The sequence below is a fragment of the Salmo salar genome, chromosome ssa02 (assembly GCF_905237065.1).
Source record: "Salmo salar chromosome ssa02, Ssal_v3.1, whole genome shotgun sequence".
NCBI lineage: Eukaryota > Metazoa > Chordata > Actinopteri > Salmoniformes > Salmonidae > Salmo > Salmo salar.
Genome location: NC_059443.1, coordinates 8,756,503 through 8,769,275, shown reverse-complemented (window position 1 = coordinate 8,769,275; position 12,773 = coordinate 8,756,503). Strand labels below are relative to the sequence as shown.

Here is a 12,773-nt window from a genome sequence, read left to right as displayed (position 1 = left end):
ATTGGACATTCAACTGAACTGTGTCTGAATCAGAGAGGTGGGGGCTGCCTTAATCAACATCATTGGACATTCAACTGAACTGTGTCTGAATCAGAGAGGTGGGGGGCTGCCTTAATCAACATCATTGGACATTCAACTGAACTGTGTCTGAATCAGAGAGGTGGGGGCTGCCTTAATCAACATCATTGGACATTCAACTGAACTGTGTCTGAATCAGAGAGGTGGGGGCTGCCTTAATCAACATCATTGGACATTCAACTGAACTGTGTCTGAATCAGAGAGGTGGGGGCTGCCTTAATCAACATCATTGGACATTCAACTGAACTGTGTCTGAATCAGAGAGGTGGGGGCTGCAACAACATCAATGGACATTCAACTGAACTGTGTCTGAATCAGAGAGGTGGGGGGCTGCCTTAATCAACATCATTGGGACATGGGGAGTCCTAGCCATGCTCAAGACCAGAACGGCAGATTTTCCACCTTGACGGCTCTGGGATTTGAACCAGCAACCTTTCGGATACAGACCCAACACTCTTAACCGCTTATGCTACCTGCCGCCCCTCATAGATATATAGGTAATGTGAGCTATGGCTATATACATGATTGGCTTTTGAAATGTAGACATGGAGATGGTGGGTGATTGGACATGGTTGACAGACTAACGTGAGTGAAATATCACCAAACCCCATGCTCTTCCCACTGAGCTACGCAGGACCAAGTCCATGTTTTCCACTTGGAACCCACAGGTTGCTCCACCTTATTCATGGTTTCTTTGTGTGTGAAGGTGGTGGAATTATGAGGGAATTAAATCAAGGTCAGAATACGGTGTATCTGTAGACACACCTGCATGTCTGTGATCTCCACCCCAAATGAATATCTGGCTGGCACCTGCGTTTCTCCATGCTTAAGTTCAAGGTCAGAATGCGTGTAGAGAGAAAAGTGCATAGAAGTGAAATAAATGAAATGTATGTGCTCATAACTCAGGTCTGAATTCCCCCTTCATGAAAAATGATGAAAATGATCATGTGTCTATTCTAATGTTGAATGTTCCCTCAGATGTGAAGAAGTCGGACTTCGTGGACCACAGTGGGACATTTGGTGACAAGAAAGAAATCAACTCAGATGGAAATGTGGAGGGATTGGCGGCTGATTTAAAACTTAACTTGTGCTTAAAACGCTTCAACGAACAAGAGTCGTCCTTTGGCAGACTGAAGAAAGAGGCGGTGGAAGTGAAGGAGTTGGTTAACTACTCGAAAGACAAGTGAGTTGCTCTATACTGTTCATACACTGAGTGTACAAAACATTAAGAACACCTGCTCTTTCCATGACAGACTGACCAGGTGAATCTGGGTGAAAGCTATGATCCCTTATTGATGTCACTTGTTAAATCCACTTCAATCAGTGTAGATGAAGGGGAGGAGACCGGTTACGGGATCGGGATCCCTATACCGGGACGGTTGAGCTAACATGCACTAATGTGATAAGCATGACAGTTGTAAGTAACAGCAAACTTTCCAGGACATAGACATGTCTTATATGTGAATAAAGCTTAAATTCTTGTTAATCTAACTGCACTGTCCAATTTATAGTAGCTATTACAGTGAAAGAATACCATGCTATTGTTTGAGGAGAGTGCACAGTTATATGCTTGAAAATGTATCAATAAACCAATTAGGCACATTTGGGCAGAACAGCAATGCAATGGTTCATTGGATCAGTCTAAAACTCTGCACATACACTGCTGCCATCTAGTGGACAACATCTAAATTGCAGCTAGACTCCTAAGTTATGTAATGGCCTTCCTCTTGCATTTCAAAGATGATGGAACAAAAAGCAAATGTGAAAACGCATGTTTTTTTCTTTGTATTATTTTTCACCAGATCTAATGTGTTATATTCTCCTACATTAATTGTGCCATTCAGAGGGTGAATGGACAAGACAAAAAATGTAGGTGCATTTGAACGGGCTATGGTAGTAGGTGCCAGGCGCTCCGGATTATGCCAAGAACTGCAACGCTGCTAGGATTTTCACGCTCAACAGTTGTGTATCAAGAATGGACCACCACCCAGAGGACATCCAGCCAACTTGACACAACTGTGGGAAGCATTGGAGTCAACATGGGCCAGCATCCCTGTGAAACGCTTTCGACACCTTGTAGCGTCCATGCCCCGACGAATTGAGGCTGTTCTGAGGGTAAACGGGGGCTGTGCAACTCAATATTAGTAAGGTGTAAATGTTTTGTACACTCAGTGTATATTCAGCCTGGCCTAAAAGACGTAACATCGTAAATGTAAATCTGTGACACTCAAATTAGTATGATACATATGGTTACATGAGCCAAAAACAAAAAGAGGAAGGTTGTGTGTTCGAATCACATCATGTTAGCTAACCCTTCTCCTAGCCCTAACTCCTAACCTTAACCCTAACCTCTGACCCTAACCCTAGCGCCTAGCTAACGTTGCCCATCTAGCAACCTAGTTAACGTTAGCCACAGCAAAGTGACATTCGTAACATATCATACGTATTGCAAATTCATAACATATTGTACGAATTGCAATTAGTAACATGTCATACAAATCGTATTTCATATCATATCATACGAAATGAATGATGGACATCCACAAATGAATACATACGAAACGTAACAAATTACACTAAATGGAGAGAGACAGATTTATGTTTACTTCGATCCCTGAGTCCATGTTGGTATGTTAACTACAATCATACGGTTCACCTGCCCAAAGAGTCAATATTTAGACCCAAGACCAGCGGGCAAAATGGATTGCAATGCGGTCATGCTGGCATCTTTTCTGACATCATGGTCAGGTTGTATACTGGTTGTAAAAAGGACGTTTTCTGGTTGAAGTTCTGTCAGATAACAAAGAAGTGGAACTGTAATGGTTTAGCAATTTCCTCATACTTAGAATACAGCTTAGAATACTCGCTGCTATCACAATCAGCATAACACTAAAGAATCGTAGGGTCTAGATTCAATCCAGACCACGGAAGGTCATTTTCACTTGAGACGACATGTAAAGTATGCAGCATTTATGTCCAAATCTAAGGTCATTAACCCTTTAAAAATAGTTTACTAAAGAGATATGATTAAGTATTTTGCCCCCAATGTAATTTCCCTTCATTTAAATTGAGTAACAGCAATTAAACTTTTTATTTAGACACACACCAAATGATCAATAAAATCCTCAAATGTATGACATACTGTACTTAAAGGGTGTGATTAGCTAGTATAACAACAGTTTGCCAATTGAGAGAATGCTAAATGATGTTTTATATGTTTTTAATGAGTGATTTTATAAGGTGGTAACACTAATGACATAAAGAGATATAAAACTATTTGTCATTTTAGGGCTGTATTTAATCCGGATCACGGAAATTCAGCTTTACAGTGTGATTGAAATGCAAAGGCTATTTTTTTTTTTACCCTTATTTTCCCTGATAAACGCTGCATATGTCGGCTCAAAGAGAAATTACCTTTAGAAGTCTATTGCGTAATCCGTAACGCCTCAGTGTTACAGATTGAAGAGAGCCTTTAAAGTGTTTTTCATGGTTGTAAAGGCGAGGGACGTGAAAGACATTGCAGTTCAAAAATAACACTCTAGTAAGAAGCATAACTAGTACCTCACCCACTCTATATTTTGTATAATTTATTTGGGTCCCTCTCCTCCAGACGTCTGGACATGACCCACCCTGTGATCAAGCAGACCCGGGAGAAGCCCAGGGCAGTATTAGGGGTGTTGACGGAGAGGATTATGACATCACAACCATGCCAGGTCACAAACAAAGTCCGGAAGCATGGATATGCAGGAGCCACCGTGAGCGCCTGCGTGGCCCTGAGCGTGAAGGTAGGAGGAAAGATTACCAGGCGTTCTACTGAAGTGAATTATGTTTTCATCATATTTTCATGAGTGGAAAAACATCATAATGTATAACTGACAACACAGATTTACATTATCTCTGTTGCAAAATAGATTTTAATCTCAATAATCTTACTTTATGATAGCTAGGCCAACAGTACATAAATAAAATAAATGTCAGAACCATATTGACAGATCACAGATGACTGTTCAGTAGTGATGAATGCTGTAGCCCTGGTTTCCCACATAGATAATTTCCTGTTTTTATCATTAGAACCACTTCCTGAAGATGTAATGGTGTAGTATAGGTGACTGTCTGGGTTAGAATCTGGGTCGTTTGTGCACCAAACGTCTCTGACTGATTTGACATTTCCTCCACAGGCCTCTATGAAGCAGAGTGGCAGTACTCAGACAGAAAGTGATGTGTCGCTGAAGATTCCTGAATATACTGTCATTGCCTTCAGTCTAATTGAACTCAAGGTCAAACCCAATGGAAAGTTTGGTGAGGAAGTGTATGGTTTATCAATGTCCCAGGTAAAGCTGCATGGTTAAGTACCATGATAAAGTACACAGCCAGCGTCTATGTTCCTCAGTGTATTTAGTACAGCCACTGTATCTGTCTGTGTGTGACTGGTTATGACTGTTGTCTGCTCTTGTCCACAGAGCTGTGCCTCATCCGCAACAATGGGGGCTTTGAAAAAGTTAGGTCAAATTACGAGATGGAAGAGGATGGAATTATGGGCCTGAGAGGCGACTTTGCTCCCAACAGCCCCCTAAATCTGAACAAAGGTAATAATAATTCCAGTGGAGGGTAATGTCTCCTGTCTAGTGGTCAACATGTAGTCTACTGAATGGAACGTCTGGTCAACATGTAGTCTACTGAATGGAACATCTGGTCAACAAGTAGTCTACTGAATGGAACATCTGGTCAACATGTAGTCTACTGAATGGAACATCTGGTCAACATGTAATGTAGTCTACTGAATGGAACGTCTGGTGAACATGTAGTCTACTGAATGGAACATCTGGTCAACATGTAATGTAGTCTACTGAATGGAACGTCTGGTCAACATGTAATGTAGTCTACTGAATGGAACGTCTGGTCAACATGTAGTCTACTGAATGGAACGTTTGGTCAACATGTAATGTAGTCTACTGAATGGAACGTCTGGTCAACATGTAATGTAGTCTACTGAATGGAACATCTGGTCAACATGTAGTCTACTGAATGGAACATTTGGTCAACATGTAATGTAGTCTACTGAATGGAACGTCTGGTCAACATGTAGTCTACTGAATGGAACGTCTGGTCAACATGTAGTCTACTGAATGGAACATCTGGTCAACATGTAATGTAGTCTACTGAATGGAACGTTTGGTCAACATGTAATGTAGTCTACTGAATGGAACGTCTGGTCAACATGTAATGTAGTCTACTGAATGGAACGTCTGGTCAACTTATGTAGTCTACTGAATGGAACGTCTGGTCAACATGTAATGTAGTCTACTGAATGGAACGTTTGGTCAACATGTAATGTAGTCTACTGAATGGAATGTTTGGTGAACATGTAGTCTACTGAATGGAACGTTTGGTCAAAATGTAATGGAGTCTACTGAATGGAACATCTGGTCAACATGTAGTCTACTGAATGGAACGTTTGGTCAACATGTAATGTAGTCTACTGAATGGAACGTCTGGTCAACATGTAATGTAGTCTACTGAATGGAACGTCTGGTCAACATGTAGTCTACTGAATGGAACGTCTGGTCAACATGTAATGTAGTCTACTGAATGGAACGTCTGGTCAACATGTAGTCTACTGAATGGAACATCTGGTCAACATGTAATGTAGTCTACTGAATGGAACGTCTGGTCAACATGTAATGTAGTCTACTGAATGGAACGTCTGGTCAACATGTAATGTAGTCTACTGAATGGAACGTCTGGTCAACATGTAGTCTACTGAAAGGAACGTTTGGTCAACATGTAATGTAGTCTACTGAATGGAACGTCTGGTCAACATGTAATGTAGTCTACTGAATGGAACATCTGGTCAACATGTAGTCTACTGAATGGAACATTTGGTCAACATGTAATGTAGTCTACTGAATGGAACGTCTGGTCAACATGTAGTCTACTGAATGGAACGTCTGGTCAACATGTAATGTAGTCTACTGAATGGAACGTCTGGTCAACATGTAGTCTACTGAATGGAACATCTGGTCAACATGTAATGTAGTCTACTGAATGGAACGTCTGGTCAACATGTAATGTAGTCTACTGAATGGAACGTCTGGTCAACATGTAATGTAGTCTACTGAATGGAACCTCTGGTCAACATGTAATGTAGTCTACTGAATGGAACGTCTGGTCAACATGTAGTCTACTGAATGGAACGTCTGGTCAACATGTAATGTAGTCTACTGAATGGAAAGTTTGGTCAACATGTAATGTAGTCTACTGAATGGAAGGTTTGGTGAACATGTAGTCTACTGAATGGAACGTTTGGTCAACATGTAATGTAGTCTACTGAATGGAACATCTGGTCAACATGTAGTCTACTGAATGGAACGTTTGGTCAACATGTAATGTAGTCTACTGAATGGAACGTCTGGTCAACATTTAATGTAGTCTACTGAATGGAACATCTTGTCAACATGTAGTCTACTGAATGGAACGTTTGGTCAACATGTAATGTACTTTACTGAATGGAACGTCTGGTCAACATGTAATGTAGTCTACTGAATGGAAAGTCTGGTCAACATGTAATGTAGTCTACTGAATGGAACGTCTGGTCAACATGTAGTCTACTGAATGGAACATCTGGTCAACATGTAATGTAGTCTACTGAATGGAACGTCTGGTCAACATGTAATGTAGTCTACTGAATGGAACGTCTGGTCAACATGTAATGTAGTCTACTGAATGGAACGTCTGGTCAACATGTAGTCTACTGAATGGAACGTCTGGTCAACATGTAATGTAGTCTACTGAATGGAACGTCTGGTCATCATGTAATGTAGTCTACTGAATGGAACGTCTGGTCAACATGTAGTCTACTGAATGGAATGTCTGGTCAACATGTAATGTAGTCTACTGAATGGAACGTTTGGTCAACATGTAATGTAGTCTACTGAATGGAAAATCTGGTCAACATGTAATGGAGTCTTCTGAATGGAACATCTGGTCAACATGTAGTCTACTGAATGGAACGTTTGGTCAGCATGTAATGTAGTCTACTGAATGGAATGTTTGGTGAACATGTAGTCTACTGAATGGAACGTTTGGTCAACATGTAATGTAGTCTACTGAATGGAACATCTGGTCAACATGTAGTCTACTGAATGGAACGTTTGGTCAACATGTAATGTAGTCTACTGAATGGCACGTCTGGTCAACATGTAATGTAGTCTACTGAATGGAACATCTGGTCAACATGTAGTCTACTGAATGGAACATCTGGTCAACATGTAATGTAGTCTACTGAATGGAACGTCTGGTCAACATGTAATGTAGTCTACTGAATGGAACGTCTGGTCAACATGTAATGTAGTCTACTGAATGGAACCTCTGGTCAACATGTAATGTAGTCTACTGAATGGAACGTCTGGTCAACATGTAGTCTACTGAATGGAACGTCTGGTCAACATGTAATGTAGTCTACTGAATGGAACGTTTGGTCAACATGTAATGTAGTCTACTGAATGGAATGTTTGGTGAACATGTAGTCTACTGAATGGAACGTTTGGTCAACATGTAATGTAGTCTACTGAATGGAACATCTGGTCAACATGTAGTCTACTGAATGGAACGTTTGGTCAACATGTAATGTAGCCTACTGAATGGAACGTCTGGTCAACATTTAATGTAGTCTACTGAATGGAACATCTTGTCAACATGTAGTCTACTGAATGGAACGTTTTGTCAACATGTAATGTACTTTACTGAATGGAACGTCTGGTCAACATGTAATGTAGTCTACTGAATGGAAAGTCTGGTCAACATGTAATGTAGTCTACTGAATGGAACGTCTGGTCAACATGTAGTCTACTGAATGGAACATCTGGTCAACATGTAATGTAGTCTACTGAATGGAACGTCTGGTCAACATGTAATGTAGTCTACTGAATGGAACGTCTGGTCAACATGTAATGTAGTCTACTGAATGGAACGTCTGGTCAACATGTAATGTAGTCTACTGAATGGAACGTCTGGTCAACATGTAATGTAGTCTACTGAATGGAACATCTGGTCAACATGTAGTCTACTGAATGGAACGTTTGGTCAACATGTAATGTAGTCTACTGAATGGAACGTCTGGTCATCATGTAATGTAGTCTACTGAATGGAACGTCTGGTCAACATGTAGTCTACTGAATGGAATGTCTGGTCAACATGTAATGTAGTCTACTGAATGGAAAATCTGGTCAACATGTAATGGAGTCTTCTGAATGGAACATCTGGTCAACATGTAGTCTACTGAATGGAACGTCTGGTCAACATGTAATGTAGTCTACTGAATGGAACGTTTGGTGAACATGATGTAGTCTACTGAATGGAACGTCTGGTCAACATGTAATGTAGTCTACTGAATGGAACATCTGGTCAACGTATGTAGTCTACTGAATGGAACGTTTGGTCAACATGTATGTAGTCTACTGAATGGAACGTCTGGTCAACATGTAATGTAGTCTACTGAATGGAACTTCTGGTCAACATGTAGTCTACTGAATGGAATGTTTGGTCAACATGTAATGTAGTCTACTGAATGGAACGTTTGGTCAACATGTAATGTAGTCTACTGAATGGAACGTCTGGTCAACATGTAATGTAGTCTACTGAATGGAACGTCTGGTCAACATGTAGTCTACTGAATGGAATGTCTGGTCAACATGTAATGTAGTCTACTGAATGGAACGTCTGGTCAACATGTAATGTAGTCTACTGAATGGAACGTCTGGTCAACTAATGTAGTCTACTGAATGGAACGTCTGGTCAACATGTAATGTAGTCTACTGAATGGAACGTCTGGTCAACATGTAATGGAGTCTACTGAATGGAACGTCTGGTCAACATGTAGTCTACTGAATGGAACGTTTGGTCAGCATGTAATGTAGTCTACTGAATGGAACGTTTGGTGAACATGTAGTCTACTGAATGGAACGTTTGGTCAACATGTAATGTAGTCTACTGAATGGAACATCTAGTCAACATGTAGTCTACTGAATGGAACGTTTGGTCAACATGTAATGTAGTCTACTGAATGGAACGCCTGGTCAACATGTAATGTAGTCTACTGAATGGAACATCTGGTCAACAATGTAGTCTACTGAATGGAACGTTTGGTCAACATGTAATGTAGTCTACTGAATGGAACGTCTGGTCAACATGTAATGTAGTCTACTGAATGGAACGTCTGGTCAACATGTAGTCTACTGAATGGAACGTTTGGTGAACATGTAATGTAGTCTACTGAATGGAACGTTTGGTGAACATGTAATGTAGTCTACTGAATGGAACGTCTGGTCAACATGTAATGTAGTCTACTGAATGGAACGTCTGGTCAACATGATGTAGTCTACTGAATGGAACGTCTGGTCAACATGTAATGTAGTCTACTGAATGGAACGTCTGGTCAACTGTATGTAGTCTACTGAATGGAATGTCTGGTCAACATGTAATGTAGTCTACTGAATGGAACGTCTGGTCAACATGAATGAGTCTACTGAATGGAACGCCTGGTCAACATGTAATGTAGTCTACTGAATGGAACGTCTGGTCAACATGTAGTCTACTGAATGGAACGTCTGGTCAACATGTAATGTAGTCTACTGAATGGAACGTCTGGTCAACATGTAATGTAGTCTACTGAATGGAACATCTGGTCAACATGTAGTCTACTGAATGGAACGTTTGGTCAACATGTAATGTAGTCTACTGAATGGAACGTCTGGTCAACATGTAATGTAGTCTACTGAATGGAACGTCTGGTCAACATGTAATGTAGTCTACTGAATGGAACGTCTGGTCAACATGTAATGTAGTCTACTGAATGGAACGTCTGGTCAACATGTAATGTAGTCTACTGAATGGAACGTCTGGTCAACGTAATGTAGTCTACTGAATGGAACGTCTGGTCAACATGTAATGTAGTCTACTGAATGGAACTTCTGGTCAACATGTAATGAGTCTACTGAATGGAATGTCTGGTCAACATGTAGTCTACTGAATGGAACGTCTGGTCAACAATGTAGTCTACTGAATGGAACGTCTGGTCAACATGTAATGTAGTCTACTGAATGGAACGTCTGGTCAACATGTAGTCTACTGAATGGAACGTCTGGTCAACATGTAATGTAGTCTGCTGAATGGAACGTCTGGTCAACATGTAATGTAGTCTACTGAATGGAACGTCTGGTCAACATGTAATGTAGTCTACTGAATGGAACGTCTGGTCAACATGTAGTCTACTGAATGGAATGTCTGGTCAGCATGTAATGTAGTCTACTGAATGGAACGTCTGGTCAACATGTAGTCTACTGAATGGAACGCCTGGTCAACATAATGTAGTCTACTGAATGGAACGTCTGGTCAACATGTAGTCTACTGAATGGAACGTCTGGTCAACTAATGTAGTCTACTGAATGGAACGTTTGGTCAACATGTAATGTAGTCTACTGAATGGAACATCTGGTCAACATGTAATGTAGTCTACTGAATGGAACGTCTGGTCAACATGTAATGTAGTCTATTGAATGGAATGTCTGGTCAACATGTAATGTAGTCTACTGAATGGAACGTCTGGTCAACATGTAGTCTACTGAATGGAACGTCTGGTCAACATGTAATGTAGTCTACTGAATGGAACGTCTGGTCAACATGTAATGTAGTCTACTGAATGGAACGTTTGGTGAACATGTAGTCTACTGAATGGAACGTTTGGTCAACATGTAATGTAGTCTACTGAATGGAACATCTGGTCAACATGTAGTCTACTGAATGGAACGTTTGGTCAACATGTACTGTAGTCTACTGAATGGAACGTCTGGTCAACATGTAATGTAGTCTACTGAATGGAACGTCTGGTCAACATGTAGTCTACTGAATGGAACGTCTGGTCAACATGTAATGTAGTCTACTGAATGGAACGTCTGGTCAACATGTAGTCTACTGAATGGAACGTCTGGTCAACATGTAATGTAGTCTACTGAATGGAACGTCTGGTCAACATGTAATGTAGTCTACTGAATGGAACGTCTGGTCAACATGTAATGTAGTCTACTGAATGGAACGTCTGGTCAACTTAATGTAGTCTACTGAATGGAACGTTTGGTCAACATGTAATGTAGTCTACTGAATGGAACGTTTGGTGAACATGTAATGTAGTCTACTGAATGGAACGTCTGGTCAACATGTAATGTAGTCTACTGAATGGAACGTCTGGTCAACATGTAATGTAGTCTACTGAATGGAACGTCTGGTCAACATGTAATGTAGTCTACTGAATGGAACGTCTGGTCAACATGTAGTCTACTGAATGGAACGTCTGGTCAACATGTAATGTAGTCTACTGAATGGAACTTCTGGTCAACTGTAATGAAGTCTACTGAATGGAATGTCTGGTCAACATGTAGTCTACTGAATGGAACGTCTGGTCAACAATGTAGTCTACTGAATGGAACATCTGGTCAACATGTAATGTAGTCTACTGAATGGAACATCTGGTCAACATGTAGTCTACTGAATGGAACGTTCGGTCAACATGTAATGTAGTCTACTGAATGGAACGTCTGGTCAACATGTAGTCTACTGAATGGAACGTCTGGTCAACATGTAATGTAGTCTGCTGAATGGAACATCTGGTCAACATGTAATGTAGTCTACTGAATGGAACGTCTGGTCAACATGTATGTAGTCTACTGAATGGAACGTCTGGTCAACAATGTAGTCTACTGAATGGAACGTCTGGTCAACAATGTAGTCTACTGAATGGAATGTCTGGTCAACATGTAGTCTACTGAATGGAACGTCTGGTCAACGTAATGTAGTCTACTGAATGGAACATCTGGTCAACATGTAGTCTACTGAATGGAACGTTTGGTCAACAGTAATGTAGTCTACTGAATGGAACGTCTGGTCAACATGTAATGTAGTCTACTGAATGGAACGTCTGGTCAACATAATGTAGTCTACTGAATGGAACGTCTGGTCAACATGTAATGTAGTCTACTGAATGGAACGTCTGGTCAACATGTAATGTAGTCTACTGAATGGAACGTCTGGTCAACATGTAATGTAGTCTACTGAATGGAACGTCTGGTCAACTGTATGTAGTCTACTGAATGGAACGTCTGGTCAACATGTAATGTAGTCTACTGAATGGAACGTTTGGTCAACATGTAATGTAGTCTACTGAATGGAACGTCTGGTCAACAATGTAGTCTACTGAATGGAACGTCTGGTCAACATGTACTGTAGTCTACTGAATGGAACGTCTGGTCAACATGTAATGTAGTCTACTGAATGGAACATCTGGTCAACATGTAGTCTACTGAATGGAACGTCTGGTCAACATGTAATGTAGTCTACTGAATGGAACGTCTGGTCAACATGTATGTAGTCTACTGAATGGAACGTCTGGTCAACATTATGTAGTCTACTGAATGGAACGTCTGGTCAACATGTAATGTAGTCTACTGAATGGAAAGTCTGGTCAACATGTAGTCTACTGAATGGAACGTCTGGTCAACATTAATGTAGTCTACTGAATGGAACGTCTGGTCAGCATGTAATGTAGTCTACTGAATGGAATGTTTGGTGAACATGTAGTCTACTGAATGGAACGTTTGGTCAACATGTAATGTAGTCTACTGAATGGAACATCTGGTCAACATGTA

The 12,773-nt window shown here is 40.7% G+C and overlaps 1 protein-coding gene across 1 annotated transcript in view; it reads left to right on the top strand.

Annotated features, from left to right (window-relative positions):
• LOC106595550 (gasdermin-E) overlaps window positions 1-12,773 on the top strand; it is a 57,070-nt gene that overhangs the window by 11,197 nt on the left and 33,100 nt on the right. Inside the window, exons 3-6 of the mRNA XM_045697133.1 lie at window positions 1,057-1,261; window positions 3,689-3,863; window positions 4,257-4,377; window positions 4,539-4,664. Coding sequence (XP_045553089.1) covers window positions 1,057-1,261; window positions 3,689-3,863; window positions 4,257-4,377; window positions 4,539-4,664 — 627 coding nt within the window. The remainder of the gene's footprint in view (window positions 1-1,056; window positions 1,262-3,688; window positions 3,864-4,256; window positions 4,378-4,538; window positions 4,665-12,773) is intronic.